This window comes from Cavia porcellus, unplaced genomic scaffold (genome assembly GCF_034190915.1).
Source record: "Cavia porcellus strain 051 isolate PalLab524CR breed Dunkin Hartley unplaced genomic scaffold, mCavPor4.1 scaffold_2, whole genome shotgun sequence".
NCBI lineage: Eukaryota > Metazoa > Chordata > Mammalia > Rodentia > Caviidae > Cavia > Cavia porcellus.
In genome coordinates, this window is record NW_026947485.1 from 78,592,909 (window position 1) to 78,615,785 (window position 22,877).

At 42.0% G+C, this 22,877-nt stretch overlaps 1 protein-coding gene across 1 annotated transcript in view; it reads left to right on the forward strand.

The window, feature by feature from the left end:
- Cfap58 (cilia and flagella associated protein 58) overlaps positions 1–22,877 on the forward strand; it is a 105,860-nt gene that overhangs the window by 38,416 nt on the left and 44,567 nt on the right. Inside the window, exons 12-15 of the mRNA XM_023567349.2 lie at positions 3,444–3,584; positions 4,272–4,495; positions 6,845–6,956; positions 9,018–9,122. Of these exons, the coding sequence (XP_023423117.1) occupies positions 3,444–3,584; positions 4,272–4,495; positions 6,845–6,956; positions 9,018–9,122 (582 nt within the window). The remainder of the gene's footprint in view (positions 1–3,443; positions 3,585–4,271; positions 4,496–6,844; positions 6,957–9,017; positions 9,123–22,877) is intronic.

The window sequence follows — 22,877 nt, forward strand, 5'->3', positions numbered from 1 at the left end:
ATGACAGTGCTGTGATTCTTGGTGAATTATTCAGTAGCAAATTTCCTAGTCTATAGCTCAGCATCACATTGGGGACGGCTTCAGGGTACCATATCCCTTCACTTAGTGTACTCCAGCCTGACACAATAGGGAGCTGTCATCAGTGAGAGAGAGGGAGGGGCAGAGAGAGAGAAAGAGAGAGAGAGAGAGAGAGAGAGAGAGAGAGAGAGAGAGAGAGAGAGAGAGCCTGATAACTCTCAAGACCAGAAGACATCTTAGTGGTTCATGCAGGAACTGGTACGATTCTCACTAGTATGACTTTTGAAATAAGATTTGTACCCAGAACAAAGTTAGATGATATGCTGTCCATAAACATGTACTATAACATTATACAATTATGGAGGTGTTAACTGAAGGGTGTGTTCTCCCATCTCATTACAAATTTCATGCCCCTAGTAACACTTTGACAGGTGCAGAAACCCCAGGTCCCACCTAAGATGCTGCATGATGAGCTTTTGGGTGCACAGCAATTGTCCCTATCTTTGCTGGGTGGGACAGCTCTGATTTATAACTGCTGAATGTATTAGACCCAAGGTATTTTGTTGATGTTAACATTTGCTGCCAGCATCTAATGCCACATCTTGTTTGCAGCCCATAAATTTATGACATAAGGAGACCACTCAGAATTTTGATATATTATGAAAAAAACACCCAGCATGCCAAATGCATGAATGATTTTACATTTCAGACAGATACTTTTACAGGCTGTTGATTGCATTTTAATATAGCAAGGGTTTCATTTTGTTCTGCTGATGGATTCTGATCAGCTCTTGGCACTTAGGAACAGAGAGTGAGTGTTGCATAGATGGGAAAATAAAAGTTTTATTAAAGAAAGCATGAGACAAACAGGTATTTTATTGCTGTCTTTGCTGTCACCTTAAATGATTATGGAAACAGAAAGACTGGTTCTCCGCTCTCTGTCCTAACAGGCAACCCCACTAAATGACAAACACTAGACCAGCTCTCAACTGAGTGGGTAGTTCTTTTTCCTTGTCTCTAGACCAAAACAAGTTACATGAATGAAACAACAAAATGTCATAAAACAAACTCTTGGTTGCATAGTAGTGGGTTGCATTTAATTTGTCACACTTCACATATATTACTAGGTTCCCGGTATCCCCTGCTGTTTGTGTAAATTTGAGATGTGGGATTAATGGTGCTTAATCTTTATTGATTAGAAGCAGACCTTGCCTGAGTTAGGTTGGTTCTTGGGCACTGGTAAGTCTGGAGTTTGCTACCATCTTGGTAACCTTTTTGAATGAATGGTCATGCAGGACCCAATACTCACTTGAAGGAAAAAAATTACACCTCTTTTGCTGTCATTGGTAATGTGCAGAGCATTGACCCTTTGGGGGTTTATGTCATCTTGTCATCTCCCCTGTGAGCCAGGCATGAATGATGGCAGGCTTGCTCCTCCTCATTCCTTTCTTCTTGCGCTAACCTGCTCAGTTATGTCACTAGGCATAACGCTTTCATAACTCATAGACTCTTTAGAAGACACACTCTTCAGAGAAGACCTATTCTCTAGCATGGTAACTCTGTTCCCTCTTGCATACTCTCTATGGTGCATGGTCTGTGAGGTCCTTTCTAGCCCAGCCCAGTTCAGGTGTTTGGCAGATTCTCCTTCTGCCATTCTTATCGAGTATTTCAGTTCAACTACCTGGGTGGGGTGGGGTCACTCAATCTGGTGAATACATCATCTATTGAGTAGTCTGCTTGCCTTTGTTCACACAGCCTGACTTGACTGTTTGATACCTTCCCCTAATACATACTCCTCCATGTGAGTAAGATCTGTCTACTGCCATAGTATTGTGGTTGTGTCTAGATGTCCCCCCAAAGCCTCATGTGGTCATAGGTGGGGCCTCTTCAAAGGTGGCTGAATCTGCAGATATGATGTTGGAATTCATGATGCAATGCTAGGCTCAAGGGCAGTAGGATTAAAGGTGCCCTAAGTAGCCTGGATAAGGAAAAAGGGGCAGAAAGACGCTGTTAAGATTTCTTCTTTTTTGCTTTGTTACTTTCTGCCCACCACAAACTGTTTCTCCTCTGCAATGCTTGTCTGGCATCCATCCTGCCTTGGAGCCAGCAGATAATGGACTGAAACCTCTACAAACCATGAGCTAAATAAACCTTTCCTCCCTTAACTTGTAGGTGCTGAGTATTTTGTCTCAGCAATGAGAAAAGTAACTGAGGCACAAGACCTTCTGGTTCTTCCCTGTCACTCTCAGACCCAGATAGAAACGCTTTCCTGGGTATTCTTGAGTCCCTTTCCACCGAAGCAGAGAGCGTGTCCAACTGTTACTAGGTGTGCTTAACATTACTGCTGGATGATGAGTTCTCAGTCTTACTCATCTCCTGTATTTGATTTGGAATTATGACCATGGAGGGAGCACACACTTTCACACCAAGAGATCCTTGTTGGAATCTTGATCTGTTGCTAATTGTCCTGTTGCTAATTGTCTCTGTGGCCTTGGGCAAGCTATTTGCTGTACTTTGTCTCCATAATTGCATTCATAAAACAGGTAAGAGGTTTGCAATGTCTGGGATATCTTATGTCACAGAATACTTAGGGACTAGAAGTGGATGTGTACTTTGATGACAAGAGTTTTGTTTTTCAGCTTACTAGTGCATAGCACCACTCACCTATCATTTCTATGAGTTTCATGTGCCTTCAAGGATCACATGAGGTATGAGCATTCTGAGGAACTGTCCCTGCTGACCCCAGTTCAAAGTTGCCTTTGATCTCTTGTACTATCAATAAGAAAGAAAGACATTGAAAAACTAGTGCCTGGATTTATTAATATTTACATTATATTGGTCTATCTTATCATCTTGTCTGGATTGGAAGTGTCTTAGGATTGGGATCTAAAAAATCTTTTTATACCATGATGTCCTTTCTGTCCCTTCAGAGTGTTTAATTAGACACTGTGGTTGATATCTTGACTGATATAGTGTTTGCTTACAGTGGACTTATCATTGTGGGGAACATACTGCTGACCCTAGTGACATAGCAGGAGCTAGTAAACACAGAGGCCTCTTTGGTCTTCACCCCACACATTCTCCTGCTCTGTTCTTAGTGCATTCTCCTTTTACAAGAGGGAAAGCTGCTGCATACCCACTAAGGCCGAGAAACAACAGCAGAACCCTCTCAGGGACATAACTCAGAATAAACATGACCTCTGTACTGTGTGTGTGTGTGTGTAATGTGTGTGTGTGGATGTGATGAGTGTGAATGTGAGTGTGTGCATTATAAGTTTCTTATGTTTGTGAGAGTGATCAGACTGTATTAAATAAAACACCAGGAGAAAGTGGGGCAGCCCAACCGCACGTCTTGTCCAGACCCCGTGGTCCTGGTTTGTGCAGCTGCTGAATACACGTTGGCAACATCAGTCTCTGTTTTTCAGGCTGAGCTGCAGAAGCTGCGACAGCAAGCCCTGGAGACCAAGCACTTCATTGAGAAACAGGAGGCAGAGGAGAGGAAGCTGCTGCGAATCATTGCAGAAGCTGACGGGGAGAGAATGAGGCAGAAGAAGGAACTAGATCAGGTAGCGCCTCCTCCTCGCACCCTGACTCAGTGCTCCTCTTGTGAGTTCTCTGCCCTCTCTAAACCCTGCCACGGAAGCCTATGGGAGGAGCCGTAGTGACCGGTCTTGTGTCAACTATGAAATAGGAGTCCTTTATTTGACTCCTATTTACAAGTCCTCCCTAGGCTTCAGTTGTTTCTCTAGACACTGGGGCCATACACTGGCCAACAAGATGGTGAGGTCCCTGTTCTCAGGGCAGTATAATCCACTGTATATAATAGCCATTAATAATTACATAATTTGGGAGCTAGAAACTCAGATGCCTAGTGTGGCAGTTGGGAACTTAAATACTTTTAGGGCTCTTGCAGAGAGAAACTAAGGCAAGATAGTGAGAAGTGGCAGAACTTGACAAGAATGTAGAAATGTATAAAATCATTCCAATTTAAATAGTAAAAGTGGTTGAAAAAACAAAGAAAATGACATGGCCATTGGCTAAGGATTATTAGACTGTTATTACAGATTATTTGTTGTCCAGTGAGTTCTAGGACTAAGGAGAACACAGATGCTTTGAGAAAGTCTGGTGTTGATTGTCTAGCAGGCTATTTCCGGTGCTACATCTCCTGGGCATTTGCTAGATATCCCGAGCCTGCCACGATGGAAAAAGAGACTTTTTGATTCAGGTTGCCATGCTCTCTCCTGCCTCTCTAGGTCATCAGTGAAAGGGACATCCTGGGGTCTCAACTTGTTCGGCGCAATGATGAGTTAGCTTTGCTCTACGAGAAGATCAAGATCCAGCAGTCCGTGCTGAACAAAGGGGAGAGTCAGTACAACCAGCGGCTGGAGGACATGAGGATCCTCAAACTGGAGATCAAGAAGCTTCGCCGGGAAAAGGGCATTCTCGCCAAGAGCGTGGCTAATGTCGAGGAGCTCAGGTAACAGGAGACCAAAGGGATCAGCAGGGAACCCCTAAAATGACCTCATGTTCATACCTTTTACTCATTCAAGGTCTTGGCCAAAATTGCACAGAATGGCTTGTACGGGATGAAACTGTCAACCAACATCATGAACAAATTTTCCATAAAAACCTATCTATGGTCCTCATGCTATGACAGCAAATGAGCTGGTTTTCTTCCAGTGGTCAGGGCTAAGTACAAAAGATATCAGAAGCTATGCTGGATTTTTGAAAGGAAATTTATTAAATCACAAATACAAACTGGTTGCAACTCAGAAACACTTCTTTCCCCAATGAGCTCTTTCAAATTTTTAAAATAAGACAGTATGCAAGAGATGGAACATTAATATTTAAATTTCATTCTTGGGAACATTTGCACATCTTTTCCTGGAATTATATACAGGATAAAAAGAGACAGAAAACTGAATTCCATCACTATTTGAAAATCTGTTTCCTTAGAAGGCAGCCAAATTTTATATCTCGCTTCTGATTTATCTCCTGCAGCTTTCACGTTAGCTCAGCGTCCCTCTTCTTTCTTTAAATCTTGCATTACCCAAGATCTACTTTCCCTGTGGGAAAACATCGCTGTGTTTTATGTAGGCAATCGCAGGAAAACCAATCAGAGGTCTTTTTCAGGCTCTCCTTACTCCCCTCAGACTTATAGACCACCGTCTCCTTGACTACCCTGGGATAAGGACACAGTGTGGATTGGCTCCTTCAGTTAATTGAATTAGAAGATGGTTTTACTGCCTAGATGCATGACTATATCCAGAAATAGTGAATGTGTCCGTCTATCTATCAGTCATCTACCTATCTAGAGTTGCTTGTATTTCATTTAATGGAAGTCATACAAATATGTTGTAGAAAGTGTGGGAAATTCAGGAAAAGTATAAAAAAGGGACTGGGAAATCACTCATAACTTTACTACCTAGAAACACTATCACTGACATTTTGGATACAAATATATTCATTTTAAGTAGGTGTTGGATGATCTCTGGGACCATCACTCAACTTGTCAACTGTGAGTTACTTTAATGACATGCATGAAGGGTCACATTTGACCAATTTCTAGTCAGTACTGCTAGTTTGTTGATAATGGGTTCTATTTTTCATTCCAAGGAGAAGACAACTTGATAAAGACTGGAAGCAAGCAGGGATGAATTCAAACCTCAGCCTTGCCACCTATAAGCTGTTTGACCTTGGATAGATTACTAACCTTCTCTAAATTTGGACTCATAGTTACCATTAATTATGAAAATAAATGCGATGTGCCTAGCACTGAATTTAGTGCCAAGGAAGTCATCAATTATGGTAGCTAACGCGTAGTACCCTCTTCTGATGGCACGCAAGGAAACCCAAGTGTTAAAAATATGCTTTTAATTCTAAGCAGCTTGTTGTATGCTCCCTATTGAGTGAACATCACGCAGTTAATTCTAATGATTTGTCTTGCTAATGAGGGGAAGTTGTATTATTGGTTTAAATGAAGCAATTAAGTAAAAGAGATGGCTTAGTGTTAGTAGCGTGCACATCCACGGCAGACTGAGGACAGATAATAATGTCCTCCTGGCACGCATCCGTGCGAATGCTTGCCCCTCCTCTACCTCCCCGCAGGACTTTTGATTTAGAGGGTGGCAGCCAGTGCCGGCATGCGAGGATGTCTGTAGCATGTCACCCATGAACCAGAAGATTCCCAAAGACTTTGGCGATACATTTGAGCCAGGGCGTTTGGGCTTTTCCCACTATCTCTGTACAATAGTTGTGGACATTGAAGTGAAATATCCTCCCAGGTCCCGACTCTTTCTCAGCCCTGACTGCATGTGAGCATGACTTACAAGACTAAAACCCACAGATACCAGACCCTGAGCCAGGCCCATGCTGGGGACTTCCTCTGGAGTCACACTCGCCCGGTGACCACTATGGCAGTAAAAGTGAGGTGCGCCGTCTTCAGGGTGCCACGTGGCCACCTGCGTGGTAGTCGTTTGTAGTCAAGTTAGGGCGTGCCCAGTAGAGGCTGCCCACAGCTGGCTGCTGCAGAGACGTTTAGAAATTCAGAAAGGGTACTGAGCTCTCATGAGTGGCCTCCCCACCTCCTTTTCTTCTGAGCTTCTAAATTCCTTAGCATTAAGCCTCTAGATTATGAAGTCTGGTGTTGTTTACACCTCAGGCAGTTCTTTGGCACTGCAAAAATGCTGAGACCCGTCTCAGCATTCACAGAAGTCTCTTGAATTCCAGCTTTTTATGTAAGATGTGGCACGTATGTAACCATTTAAAGATATGATATTCCCATGGGCAGAGAACGTTTTTGCAAAAGGAGATTTGTCTTCTTCAGGCAGGAGCTTTTTCACATGCAGAGAGAATTCCTGAAGGAGAGGACCCGATGCCGAGCCCTGGAGGAGGAACTAGAGAACCCCATGAACGTACACCGATGGAGGAAGCTTGAGGTGAGCCTGGTGACACAGCCTAGCTGCCTCCCCTCTCCCCTTCTACCCTGCCCACACTTCTCACCTGGAGCTCAGTAAGCGATGCCTTTAACTTAATACTATGCAAATGATCGCCTAGAACATAAGACCAGATCCAGCATAAATGGGGTCGTTCCACAACCAGATGGTTCATTTGGGGTTTGTTTACAAAGCTTTGAACAAAATCTTCTCTGCTGAAAAAGACTCAGTGAGCCCTGTGAACTGCCTTCACCAATGGTGATTTGTTTTCTTGTTTGGGTGATTTCCGGTCCACCAGTTATCCTGCGGCTGCCTGTTAGTCTTGGGTTATTAATTGCCTTAAGTTATATTGGCCACCGGTGATTTAACTGTCTTTCAATTTGTCTTCGCATCTGTTCGTTTCTTGCAGGAAATGTGGTTCCATGGATTAGCCATTGTAGACACTAAGGTCATGTTAGCCAAACTCATTTCTCTTAGAATCTGGGGCATGGCCAGAGTTCCCTGAGTAGGAGATGGGCAATCAACCTCATGTTATATTATGACTTCCTGATAGACATTGCCACCGGTAATACTGCAGATACCAGTTAGAACAGCTCTTTTTGCTCAAGGCAGAGGAGGCCCTCTTCTTTAGTGGTCTCAGCAGTCTCTGTGCCACAGGGGGCTTTTACTAAATGACCGGTTAGGGTGTCCAGGGGCAGGAGTCCGCAATGCCAGAAAAACCAGAGGGGGAGAAAAGCAGTCAAGTGAGTTTTTGTTTAATTTTGTTCCCTTTTAATGAAGAAAGCATTAAGGCTAATGCATCATAAATTGTTATGTAAACATGAGGCCTGCGTTTCAACACTGTGCAGCCCTGCCAAGTGCATGGGTGCCCAGTGGGTCAGGGTGTTTGCTGTTGGTGAGCTCCCCACAGTGCTTCTGCAGCAGTCAATGAAATTCTCCCCCTTCCCTCCCCTCCCCTGCCCTTCCCTTCTCTTTCCTCTTCTCCTCTCATCCTCTTCTCCTCCCCATCATTTATTCCTCTTCAGATAAAATGGGTGGCAGAGTTCACTAACCCAGAGATCCCTCTTGAGAACTGGCGATGAAGATTTTAAGTCCATCACATCAGTTTATTTCATGTATTTCCAAGTAGATCTTTAAACTTTGCAGCTCCATGTCTGTTTCTATTTTAAAAAATTAGAAAATAGGTATTCTGGGAGGCTGTTAAAAACACCCAGATACTAGATTAACACATCAGTGCAGTTGAGAGTGGAGGTCTGGCCCGAAGTCTGGAGAACAAACCATCAGCTCAGAAGCCCAGCTCTGGTTTGCTTGGCACGCGGCGGACCCCTCTCAGAGCAGCATCAGGACTTCAGGGGCTGATGGCTCGCTTGAGGGTGAAGCACCATGGCCATGTTTGGCTGCCTGCTATTACCACAGCAAACATCCGTGTCCTCACCACCTTTCCCGTCATGGGCTGGACCAATTTTCTTGTTGACAGTGACCAAAGAAGGATCCAAAGGTTGAGTGGATTAGGGATCCCAGCTCATTCCCACGGAAACAGTGAGCCTCTGGGGAAACCTCCACAGCTTTGTAAGGCAGCACCACAGCTCTGGTCTCAAATCTAGCTCTAGTCCTTACAGATTTCAGCAATTGAGCCAAATACTATGTGCCTCAGTTATCTTATCTCTAAAAAGGGAAATCTAACTCTATCTTCTAAGGCTGCTGTGCAGCCACGATGTGATTCTATATGACAAACCTCAGCATAGCAAATGGGTGGTGGTGAAAAATCAGGGGTCACACGCAACAGTTATACTGATAATATTATTATAATAATTATTGTTATTACCTTGCATGCATGAGCTAAGGGCATAGATAAGACATTAGGAAAGTTGCAGTCTGTTTTTTTTTGAGGGACAGCTATTTATCACTGTCCTATCCCTTTTCTGTTTTGGGTTTCAGTTCTCTCTGTGTTGGGTCTTCAGATTTGAAATAGATTTTAGTAAAACAGTACTTATGTTACATAGGACCTCAGTACTTTGAAACTGATGAAATATCAGCTGTTTTTTTCTTCTTCTTCTTGGACAGGCCAGTGACCCCAGTTCCTTTGAGCTTATACAGAAAATCCACGCCTTGCAGAAGCGGCTCATCAGCAAGACGGAGGAGGTGGTGGAGAAAGAGCTGCTCCTGCAGGTAGCTTTTCCTACGGTTTCCCCCAGCAGGCCTATAGCGCCGCATGCCCATATTTAACGGTAGATGGCGACAGCGACTCACACATAGAACACAAACGCGGCCTGATTAATTGGGCTTCTCTGCCAGATCACCAGTATTTCAAGAATTCTGGAAAATTAAGTTCAGAGCTAGACTTCACTGCAATCTGGCAATGTGAATATTTCTCTCACTTTGCTACAGTTTTATTGGGCAGATTCTTCTAAATATTTTTGTTCATGTCTTCATACAATGTGCAATGCTGTGACTGATTTTGAAAGGAAGCTTTCACATACAGTGCACATGATCTGTCCATAGAAGCATCAGTGTGAGAGAAGTGGAAAAACATCTTTGAGGACTCCATGCCACACGTTTTTCTGGCCCTTTGGCCTGTATCTTTGTCAAAGGTGTCTTGGCCACCATCTGAGCCATCTTTCTCCTCCTCTTCTTCCTCTTCCTCTTCCTCAACTGCTGCATGCAGGTGCTGCTGGGCAGGGGCTTTCTCTACCTTTTCTCATTTTCTCTTCACAGTTCGGGGTGTGGTGGGGATTGTCATCCACAATTGATGGATAAGGAAGTTGGGGCCTGGAAGTTTAAGAGTAAGATAAGAAAAGCAGCTCAGAAGTCAGATGGTCTGTGTTGAAATCCCACCTCTGCCAACCTCTAGCTCTTTAAATTTAATTTCTCTGCATCTTAGGTTCTTAATTTGTGTCATGGGACAAGATTGGAGCTGTGCAACGGGATGTTCTGAGCACTACGTGATCTTAGCACTGTGCCTGGCCCATAGTGTTGACTAATGATTCTGGGGAGTTCTGATTCTGAGACCCCCAATCACACCTGCTGAGTTTCCCTTAGTGGGAGCAGGAACTTCTGCACATGTGCATGTGGCCTTTGGCCCCTTCTTTTTCATGTTTGGCCTTGAAAGATTTTTTTCCTAAAGTTGGGTGTAGTGCGAGTGACATTCCCAGGTGTCACAGCTGAGTACCAGCAGAGGGTTATTCTCCTCACCTGTCTCTGGTAGATGAGAGAAGGCAGATTTTGTATTTCACTGGCTGCTATCACTTATTATTCCTTCCTCTTCACTGTTCCTAAGATTGATGTTGTTTGTCCACCTTTGTTCACCATTGTTTTTATTTTCTCCTTCCTTCCTTCTTTCCTTCCTTTCCTTTCCTTTTAATTTTTCAGTGCTGGGGATGGACCCAGAGCCTCCTGCATGCTAGGCAAGTGCTCTACCATTGAGCGATACCCTAACCCCCTTCTTTCCTAACATTTAAGTCTATAAAACATCTTTCAAATAATTTCTTTAGTTCCTTACCACAGGTTTTGATACTTAACATTTTCATTTAGTACTTTTTTTTTAAATTTTAAGAGCTATTTCTCCTTCAAAAAGTAAGTCTGAAAAATATCCACTATTTAATGAAACTCAGGGAGTTCAAACAGGAAACCCCCTGCCAAAATAGTGAAACTACCATATTGACTAATCTATGTAAATGTGAGAAAAACAAAAATGTTTGCAGAGCTGATCAAAATGGTTCAAAATGTGTGTGATAAACTCACCAAAGATACAAATGCTGTGAAAAGGTGCCAAACAGAAATCCTGGAGATAAAATAGTCTGTAGAATTCATAAACAGCAGAAACGATCAGTGTGAAGACGAGGTTTCAGAAATTGAGAACAAAATGAAATCCGTGATGAATCACTTAAGAGAGACTTAAACATAATAATCATAACAACACAAAAAATTTATGCAATATCTACTAGATGACAAAAGAAGACTAACCTAAGGGTAACTGGAGCTAGGGAGAACCTAGAAGATAATGCACATTAAAATAAAAAATTCACTTACAGGAATAAAAAATCTCCAACTAGGAAGAAAGAACTCAACATATAGTACGCTAAGTAATTACAATGAAAAAGAAGCTCCAACACATCATAGTCAAAATCCCAGATGTCCAACAAAAAGCAGAATCTTAAAAGCTGTCAGAGAAAAGAAAAAAAATCACATATTTATACCCATTAGGATTATAGCAGACTCTGCAACACAAGCTTGAAAGGCCAGGAGAGCTTGGAGGGAAGTGTTTCAAGCCCTAAAAGTAAACAACTTTTCAACCCACACTAATATATCTTGCAAAACCATCTTTCAAAATTGATGGAGAAATAAGAACATTCCATGACAAAGAACACCTTAAGAAATTTATAACCCCCAAACCAGCACTCCAAAAAAAAATTCTCAAGATATCCCAGAAAGAGACAGTGAAGAAGCAAAGCCAAAAAAAGGGAACAAGTACGTACAAGTACATCAAGCAACACAAGTAGTCAAATAAAAAAGGAAAAATAAAAAAGAATGACAGAAAAGGAGGGCAGCAGCAGTAATAAATCAGTACCTTTCAGGAATAACTCGGTGTAAATGGCCTCAACCCCTCAGTGAAAAGACAGAGATGAGCAGACTGCATTAAAACAAAACAAAAACAAAATCCAGCAGTCTGATGTATTTAACTAACTCATTTAACCCCCAGAGCAAATCAAAAGATAGAAAGCAACATTCCATGCACTAGGACCCTGAAAGGAAGCATGGGGAGCACATCTCAAAGCAAGTTTCAGGGTAAAACTGATCAAAAGAGGCAAAGAAGGTCACTGCATAGTAGTTAAGGGAACAATTCAACCAGAAGAGACACCAACGGTAAATATATATGCACCAAATATTGGAGCTCCTAGTTTTATAAAACAAACACTGCTGGATATAAAAGATCAAATAAACACCAAGATAGTCACGATGAGTGACCTCAATACCTCACATTCACAAAGAGACAGATCAGTGAAAGAAAAAAATCAGAGTTGAACCACACCTGTGGACAAGTGGACTCAATAGATAGCTACAGAACATTCTCCCCTACTACAGTGGCACCTTGGGCCATGGACATAATTCATTCCATGGTTCTGGAAAAGATGGCCACATTTGTGTGAGTGTGGGACAAATGGCCATGGTTCTGTTCATCACCGGATGCAGTTTGCAAACAAAAACAAAATTTTGCCAAAACATCTGTCTGTGAACCGAACTGTTCACAAACAAAAACTGTTCATGAGTCAAGTACGACTGCATAGTAGATACACATTTTTCTCAGCAGCACAGAGAACTTTCTCCAAAATAGGCAATATACTAGTCCATAAGGCCTGCTTACATAAACACAAAAGAACTGAAACCATTCCATGTGTACTATCAGATTGTCACAAACTGAAACTAGAAATCAACCTTCAATCAAGAAGCAAAAGACATCTTTTTAGCATCTGAACATTAAGTAACACACATTAAGTAACACTCAGTCACTCAAGAAGCAATCAAAGAAGACATCAAACAATTTCTAGAAGCAAATGCCATGGCCAGTAGAACACAATGAAAGCAGCCTTAAGAGGGAAGTTCATTGCAGTCAGTGATCATATTAGAAAAACAACAAACTCAAATAAATCACCTAATGGTGAGTCTCAAAATACTCGAAAACCAAGAACAGTCCAAATTCAAACCCAGTTTAAGGAGGCAAATCATAAAGATTACAGCACAAATGAACAAAATTGAGACTCATAAACAATACAAAGAATTGGTGAATCAAAGAGCTTTTTTGAAAAAGAATAAACATTTTTTGAAAGAATAAACAACAATAAGCTATACCCTTAACTAAATTATGGGGGAGAGAGAGAGACAGAGAGAGAGAGAGAGAGAGGAAAATCACATTAATGCATTAACAGTGAAAAGGCTATATCACAATGAATGCTGCTGAAATCTATAAGAGCCTTTTGACTACTATCAAAAATTGTACTTCAACAAATTAGAGAAACTTGAGGAAGTTGACAGATTCCTAGACATATAAGAATTACCATAACTGACCCCAGAAGACATAAAAATTATGAACAACCCAATATACACAGTGAAAGGAAGACAATAATTAAAAACAAAACAACACCAATGAAGAAAGCCCAAGATCTGATGGGTTCATCACAAAACCTTCAGGGAGGCTATAACATGAATACTCTTCAAGCTCTTTAATGAAATTGAAAGGCAAGGAGTATAGTGGTACCTCAGTTGTCTCATGGCCCCAAAGCTCAAACTTTTTAGTACCTAAACAGCAAAGTCTGAAAATAATCTGATCTGTGTTCATAATTTTGTTCAATAGTTGAACTGAAAATCTGGCGTGAGAAGCCTGCACAGACAAAGAATGAGTTGTGGGTTCTGTCTCACGAAGGTTGATGTCTTACTCTAAGCACTGCTCTCACCCAGACAGCATACAGTGCTTGTATTCCTGTGATGTGTGCTGCTATATTTGCTTAAGACACCATAACCAGGGCGCCAAAGAAAGTTAGTGATTCTGGCAGTAAGGCTAAGAGGAAAACTGTGGGAATCATGTAGAGTTAAAGAAAGAAATCATTGTGAAATTTTTTAAAGTCCTAGAAAAATGAATTGATAAGTGCAGTTTTTGGGCCTTAGAGCCAATTGTTTGGTTAACTATTTGTTATGGGAAAATATGTTCATTTCTTGATTTTTTGGTGTTTGAACATGAACTTGGAAGGAACTGAGATAATAAATGAGGTATCACTGTACTTCCAAACTCATTTCCAGAAGCCCTGAGAGGGGCCCAACTAAACAAGAAAACTACAGGCAAATCTTTCTTTTTAGTGAGTACAAAGATCCTCAGTAAGATGTTGGCAAATTGAATGAATCATCAAAAGGATATTATGACATGACCAAGTAAGTATGCAAGGATGGTTCAACAGCTACAAATCAGAGAATCAAATACACTACATAAACAGAAACAAAAGTAGAAATCACATGAGCATATCAGAGAAAGCTTTTGATGAAATCCAAAACCCATTCATGACAGAATCCCTAAAGAACATAGGTATCTAAGGAACTTACTTCAACCTGATAAAAGCTCTTTATGATAAACCAATGACCAACGTCGTATTAAATGAGGAGAAGCCAAAAGATTGCCTTTTAAAATCCAGAACATGATAAGGGTGTCTACTATCAACACTCCTGTTCAATACAGTATTTGAAATATAACTAGAGCAATCTGGCAAGAGAAAGGATACAAAAGTACAAGTATAGAAACAGAGGAAATCCAGTTATTATTGTTTGCAGATGACCTAATTCTTTACACAAAATCCCACCAAAAGACTTAAAATTAATAACTACACTCAGACAGGTAACAGAATACAAAAGCAACACACTAAACAACTGTGTTCCTGTACACTAATAATGAACTTACCAAGAAAGAAATTAGCAAAACAATACCATTAGGAACAGCTTCTAGAAAAATGAAATATTCAGGAACTAAGCCAACCAGGAAGTGAAAGCCCTCTGCAATGAAGACGATACAACTCTGAGAAAGGAAATTGAAGAGGACACCAGAAAATGGAAAGGTACTTTCTGTTCCAGATTAGAAAGAACCAATATTGTCAAAATGGCCATACTCCCCAAAGTGATACACAGATTTAATGTAATCCCCATCAGAATAGCAACAGAATTCTTCACGAAAGTAAAGAAAATAATCATAAAATTCATATGGAACCAGAAGAAAGTCAGATCAGCAAAGCAATTTTGGGCAACAAGAACAAAGCAAGAGGTGTCAAACTCTTGGTATTCAAGTTATATTACAAAGTTGTAATGATAAAAACAGCTTGGCACTGTGACAGGAACAGATGTGTGGATAGAGGTCACAGAAACAACCCCAGACATATTTAGCTACCTGATCTTTGACAACAGGACAAAAAGATAGCTTCTTTAGCAAAGGGTGTTGGGAAAACTGACTATACACAGGTGAAAAATTGAATTAGACTATATATGTCACCAAACACTAAACTAAAATCAAAATGAATCAAAGAGCTAAATGTCAAAACAAAAACACTTAACATGTTACAAGATAATATAGATAAAACTCTAGAAGGCAGGCATAGGCATAGACAAAGACTTTCCAAACAACCCCACTTGGACAAGAAATAGCACCAAGAATCAATAGATGGGGTCACAGCAACTTAAGAAACTTCTGCCTGAGAAACAACCAATGGAGTAAAGAGATGACCTGCAGAGCAGGAATAATCTTTGTCAGCTCCACCTTGGGCAGTGAAATACTCTCAAGAATTCATGAAGAACTCCAAAAAAATTAGACTCTCAACATAAAATAGTAAAAAAGGGCAAATGATATTCATAGACACTTCTCAGAAGAAGTATACATGCCCAATAAATACATGAAAAAATGTTAAACATTGCTGAGCATGAGTGTGAATGAAAGCAAAACTGATATTTTATCTTACCCCAAAAGAATGATGATCATCAAGAAATCAAATAAATGCCAGTGCTAGGGAAGCTATGGTAAAAAAGGACCCCTCTACCTTGTTGCTGGGAATGTAATTGACTACAAGCACTGTGGAAATACATATGGAGCGTCCTCAAAAAACTAAAACTAGAAAATGAGTTTAATTCAGCTATTTCCCCACTGGATATCCTCCTGAGAGAGTCATGTTGCAAAGATGTTTGCATGCTCATGTTTATGGCAGCACAATTCATACACAGCTAAACCTTGGAAGAAGTGGTCATTTGTCCATCAGCAGATGGATGGTCAGAGAAAATGTGGTCTTCATATACAGTGCAATCCTATTCTATGAAAAAGCGTGCATTTGACTCCTCTATAGGAAAATGGATGCACCTTGGAAGCGTAATGTTAAGTGACATAAAATCAGACCAACACGCTTAAATACCATATGGTTTCTCTCAGATGAGAAATTCAAAGCATAAATAAATTAAATAGCAAAATGTAGGGATAAGAAACCAGGGGTAGATCTTTTGCAGAAGGGAAGGGGGCCAAGAGATAGAGGGGAAGAGTGGAGGACATACAAAAAAGTGACATACAAAAAGTGACATACAAAAGAATTAAGATGAATCATGTGCAGGTACCAAATATCCACAATAAAAATTATGTATCACAGACGTGCACTAATGAATTTTAAATATCCATTATTTGTTCTGTGATAATAAAGGTCTCCAAATACATGTATCTTTAAGTTATCTTTTACTAATTCATTTCTCACCTTTTTAAAATTGTAGCCTGCATTATGTGGATTTTTTGGAATTTTTTTGAGACTTCTTTTGTGACCAACTAAATGCTCGGTTTTTATAACTGTTGCATTGTGTTTACAAAGATGTGTACTCTTAAATGTTCGGGGAAGTGGATCTCATATTTGTTCATTAGCTCAACCTTGTTAAATAGTATTGTCTGACATTTACACTTTCCCGTGAATTTTTAGTCTGTCAAAGGTCTTACAAGATTTGGTGAATTTCTCTATTTCTTCTTGTAGTTCTGTTATGTTTAGTTTCAAGTACATTTTAGATTATGATCATAAAATGAGTAAAAAGTTACAATTTTTTATTTCTTTCTGGTGAATTGTTTCTTTAGTATCATTAAACCATTTTGTCTCCATATAGAATGGGGACCCCTGCTCTTTTTCATGTTCATGTTGCATGGGATGTTGTTCTCCATCTTTTGACTTTTAATCTGTGGATTTCTTTTGGGATGTGTACTTCTTGTATGTAGCGCACTGTTGGATTTTTTTTTTTGACCTAAGATACCAGTCTCTGTCTTTTCACTGGGAGTGGAGACCATTCACACTGAGATTTTTACTGATAGGTATTGACTTAGTCCTGCCTTTGCCTTATTTTCCTGTTATTAATTCCCTATCCTTTTTTTTTAAACTTAACTGCTCACTCTACCTGGTGTATGCATTCTATTGAATCTTTTGTCATTGATAACTGTATTATCTCTGAAGGATATCCTTCAGATGGTTTTAGAGTGTTGGTAAGGTTCTCATGAATTTCTTAGGTATTCTTTATCATGAAAATATCTTATTTCTCCATTGATTTTAAAAGACAGTTTATCGGGACATATAACCTGGGGTTGGAAATTATTTTCTTTTAGTGCTAGAAATATTCGCTTCAACATCTCCTGTATGATTTGTATTGAGAAGTCTGCTGTAATTCTATTAGGTTTATGTTTGTAAGTGATTCACTGGTTTTTCCCTTACTGACTTTTAAAGAGTCTGTTTTTGTGGTAGATAGCTGGGATTTTCAGAACGCTGTTTTGTGGAGATGGTCTATTCTGATTGTGGCTATTATGAGTTCTACATGCCTCACTTGTCTGTATGTTAAATTATTTTCCATTATTTGGAAAGTTTCTGCTATTCTTTCAGTAAACAGGTTCTGAAAAATATCGTTTGTGCTGTCTTCATGTATTTCACTCTAATCTTAGATTAGTTTTCTTTGTATCAGCGGGGAGCTGTTGGACCCACTTCTCATGTTCTGCTGATGATTTTAAGGTATCTTATTAATGGGTCCCTGTCAACAGCCCTGCCTTGTATACCTGACACTCTGTCCTCACACTGGTCATTTCTGTTGTTCGTGCTTTTGATAGAACTTTTAATCTCCTGAATTTCTAGGTGGAACATTTTTATGGACTCCTGATTGTATTCCATGCCAGTCATCCATGGTTTGCATCATTTATTTACCTCTGCTAACTTTTTATTATTGTCTTCTGTAAACTCCATGATCATCTTGTTTATTTGACCCAATATCAGTTTAATTTTATATCTTCTATAAAATTTCACATGCTTTGTTGACCTGTTTTGTTATCGTCCATGATATTACTTTAAATAATTCCACTGTCTGGTTTTTGTTTCTTCTCTGTGATGCCCTATGGACCAGCTCTGGGGGAGTTGGGAAGTCTGAGAAGTGTTTTGTTGGCCTGTTCTCTCTCTCTGTCTCTCTCTCTCTCTGTTTCTCTCTCTCTCTGTCTCCCTCTCCCTCTCCCTCTCTCTCCTCTTTCTCCCTCTGGCTTGTTTGTTTTGTGTTGACAGTTGGGAGTGAATTGCAGTGGGAAGCTTTGTTTCTAAGATGGAGACTTCTGTAGTTCATGTCTACTTTCCAGGGATTTCCTGTGGGGATGCCTAACTGCTGATCTTTATCTCTTTTCTAGCATCCAGTCACTCCCGTTTAGTAGGACGGGAGGTTGCAGCTTATGAAATTAATTTTTTTATGATGCAGGAGAAGATGATGCATTTGTGTTTGTGTAGGGAATATGGCTGTGTTTGTCACCCAATGTGGAGCTTGTGCATGGAAGCAAAACTTTGCCAAACACTTTTGATTGTTTGCCAAATCATTCCCTGCCCCACTTACCCCAGTCTGATTACGGTGTAAGTGAAGGTGTGTTCTTGTTTCCATTGGCAGATGAGAGGTGTGATGAGTTTTCTGGTCTCTGGATGTAGGCCCCAGGCAGGAATTCAAGTGGACTGTTAGACTTAATGTGAGATTGAATTTTTTTTTTTTTTTTTTGGTACCAGGGATCAATCTCATGACCTTGTGCTTGCCGGGCAGACACTTGTCCTGCTGAGCTAAACCCCCAGCCCATTAGACTTAATGCTATCAGTCATGGGTTCAGGTTACTCCCTTCTCTCCCTGGGTATTATACTCATCCTGGGTCAGGTCAGCTGGTTAGCACTCACCTCCATTGCCATGTACTAAGGGAAAGCAAAACAGAGCACTCACTGGAAGTTGGTGCATGGTCTTGCCTCTGGGTGTGTGTGTGTGTGTGTGTGTGTGTGTGTGTGTGTATGTGTGTGTGTGCATGTGTGCGCACACTGAGTGTCTGGCACATTCCTGACTGCTTGCATCAGTGGGGCACCATCTTGCACAGGCTTGCTTGTGAGGGGAGTACCACATCTTTAATGTAGGTTTATTTGCATCAGGATGGGGTCACCATGTTTCTGATTAGGGTGTACTTGCTTGTGGAGGGGGATTCTGCACATCTGATGTAGCCTGCATGCTCAAATTGGGCTAGGTTTCAGGTTATTCAGTATGATATATGGCCATCAACAGAAATTTCTTATTATAAACCCTCAGAAATGGTGACAATGATAATATGTACCCACAGATTTTTTGTTTTGAGATAGAGCTTGCAATATAGTCCAATGTATCCATCTGTTTTGACCCTCAGCTTGGTTGGATTAGGAAACTCCTGGAGAGGTGTGTGGATTGGGAGGGCACAGATCCCTGTGATGAGTTCATGGGTGACTGGACCATTAGGTAAGGGCTAGTTAGAGGAAATGGGCCATAGCAGGTGTTATCCTGGGGCTATATCTGGTCCCCAGCCCCTTTCTCTCTGGCTCTTTCCAACCTGCTCTGCTTCCCAGCTGCCATGAATTATCAACTCTCTTTTACCATGACCTTCTGCCATAACGTTTGTGTCTTGGACATTACCAGCCATGGACTGACACTTCTGAAGCCATGAGCCTTTAAACTGTCAATCAACAAGAAAGCTTACCTATTGGTAACCTACATCTAGGCGAGCTTTAAACTCAAGGTCCTCCCGCGTCCTCCCTGGACTGTAGGCGAGTACTACCAAATCTTGGCCTCTCCTAGAATCAAGTGTGTCAATGCACATAAAGATTAGAAATGTGTTCTGTTATCATTAACGCCACTCTTATTGTGGTTAACTTTTTCATCTCCAAGTGCTTTTCATTCCTTCAAAGTTTATTATCCCGTTTCACTCGTCTCTGATCATCTTAGTTACATTCCTGGTTATTGTGACAAAATACCCAACACCTGAAACTTAAAGACAGAGGAGGTTTATTTTGGCTCACAGTTTTAAAGGTTTCAAGGCAAGACAGCCTGACAGAGACACATGGCAGCGGGAGAAGCAGAGGGGTGGGCAGGAAGGAAGATAGACCCTTCCAGGCCATGCCTGCGGTGACCGCCTCTTCTCACTGGGTGCCGCTCCACAACATCACAGTTAGTTATAGGCTCATCAGTGGACTGATCTTTGGTGACCATCCTGCCCCGACACTCCAGTCACTTCCCCAAGCCCTGTCTGTGGGCCCTGGAGGCTCTTGGCTGAACACCTAGATATAAACCGCAGTACCAATCAGCTGCTCCCGCAGCACTTCCGCTTTAGAATGTTTGGATGATTGGGCTGCCCTGTGCCCACCGAGGGTCCTCAGCAGTGTGTGTGGGCTGCCCTCTCACCCCACAAACAAGCCCAATTATTTTGCTAAAACCCTAGGTGCTTCAGAGACTGGGCAGTTTCTCAGTTTTGTGTGTTTTATTAAATTATTAGAGAAGTTCTGGATGCTTAGAACAACTTTTAAACGACTTCCTCATCTGTGTCACTGTGATGAAATGGCCTTGCCAGCTCCAAGCGGCAGATGAGGTGGGAGCTCGCGTGGAGGGCTGGACTGTATGGAGGCACTTCATGATCTGTCTCGTTCATGGCCCCCGGCAGGAGATGCACAGGGTGAGCCCTTGGGAAAATGGCTTCCACTCCTTCTCCTTGAGATTTTATATAAACTGTCTTTTCCCCTCAGGGCTCCCTTTCTTGGGTAGGGTATCTTTAGACAAGCTCTTACACCTTGACTTCTCCTTTATATCATGCATCACGCTTGAAATTACTGAAATCACTGTATTTGTGTGGGGAATGACACCTCCTCCCTAGGCCATAAGCATAGCAAAGGCCGCTCCTGTGCCTGCCTTGTGGATCCTCACGTCCCTGAGGCCTTGCCTACCAGTGCTTGTCCAGTGGCTGATGGTGGGGGAGAGTGGTTTCCGTCAGCAAGGAACATGTTTCACAAGCATGAAGCTTCATCTTGGGGCTGATAGATGAGTGAATTATTCCTCCCCTCTCCTTTGCATTTGTGTTATTAACTTGAACTGTGCAGGAGCCTGGAATTTACTGTGGGTTTAGGATCTATAAACTTGAGGCAAACCAACGGCCCTTTGTGTGTCCAGGCAGGCTGATTCCTGGGGTTGTGTGTAAAATTCTCCCCTTGCTGGGGGTTAATGTGAAAATGGTCCTCGAACCTCTTTGCAGCTTCGGCGTGTGAGAAAAATCTCTTTTCTTTGTGCGTTGATCTATGGTTCCTTTCCAGCCAGCGAGGGCGATGGAAGCATGGCCAGCTGTGTCTCCTAGGATTCCTGCTCTCTACCGTCACCCGTTGACTCCTCTCTTCTTCTGAACCCACAGAAGTGATGGCTCCTTTTCCTTTTAAGGTGTCAGCGGAGTCAGACAGGCCTATGCCTTAGCTGACCTTGAGTAGCTACAGTTACATGGGCATCATTACCCTGGAGATGACATTCCAGGTGGCAGGCAGACAGCGTGCCAGCTAAAGAGTTGGAAGCTCTACCCTAGATGCTTTCTAGAGGTGCTTAATACCCCAAGAACCACTCAGAGCATCTGGAGCCTGTCTTTCCAAGTGGTTAGACATTGGGTGCCAAGCTCAGGCATGCATAGCCAAGGCCAGGCAAGAAACCAGAAAGAGCGAAGTGAACTGCACAGGATGCCATCAGAAATGGCCATGGTGAAGGGCCTCAGAGTGACCAGCAAAAGGGACACATAGGGTTTGCAGTTCCTGGGGCCGTGAGTCCCATCTTTGGGAGTCAGTCAGCCCCACCCAGCCCGAGACACGCAAGGTCACCTCACCACACGTGCTAAACTTATCAATGTGGACTTATACATTCAATATACTGAATTTTACCTATTGGTAACCTTAAGAGCACTGCTTTTCAGAAGCAAGTGTGCCAGTTACCCTTGGCCCAAGGTGGATGATTTGTGGCCTCTAACTTCAATGCCTGGGGAGAAGGGGAGGTGAAAAAGCACAGCCATACAATCGGTTTTACTTACTTTGATTTCTTTGATCTAATTGTTATTCTTCCATGAACTGCAGAGCCCACAGATCAAAAGGGAAAGAGGAGATGGGGAGATGAGAGGAGTAGGCTGTAGATGATCAGAGAGGCCAACAGGAAGCGGAGAGACAGAGGGAGCGGGACAGGGCGGGTGAGCTTCCTGGAAGCTGGGCTTCTTAGAGTGTCTGTTCTCTTGCTGCTATTAACTCTTATTTTCCAAACTTTTCCAAAACAGAAAAGGATTTCCCTGAATTGTAGAAAAGACTAAGACTTGTCATCAACCCCCCTGATTCAGGGGCTGTATAGACACGCCATTTCTAGCATCTGCTAAGCATTACTGAGCCATCTGTGCACCAGGGAGCTGGAATTCCAGGGGAATGGGCTTAGTTCTAGCCTTGAAGGACTTCTCAGTGCTCTAATCACTGTGCAGTATGATAGGGCTGTGATTCTATACAGGACACTGTGGGATCCCAAGCAGGCTTTGGAGTGGTTGGTGTCTCAGCTTGAGCTCCCTAAATTAAGACCCTGGGGCATGGGTTGAGGTTCCAGTTGTTGGGGAAGTGTCCTGGAAGCTGGATTGTAGGGGAGCAGCAGAGAGACAGGGAAGGAGGAAAAACCAGTAGGTTGAAAGAGGAAGCTTATGTGTGGCCCAATGCCCCTGGGGTTCCATGCAAAAGCAGCTGCAAAATGGTCCCCTCAAGAGAGAGGGTGCAGACACCTGCTCAGTTGGGCCATGGGAGCACTAAGCTGCTTTCAGAGCAGGCCTTGGGGCCTTTGCTTGTCTCTGTTTATGAGACATCAGCTCCAAATTATGAATGTGGGGATACTTAGAGGGTAGGATTCAGGGCACAATGTCTGCTATGTGAGATCAGGCTTTCTGGAAGGTCCTGAAGACTACCACAGGAGACCTCTGTGCTCACTTAGCTACACACTTAAATAATGGTTGGCCCATCTAATGTTAGAAAAGGCAGTGGCCAATTGCCCAAGCAAGTGTTCTCTGAGTCTTCCCTTGGGCTGGGGCTGTAACTC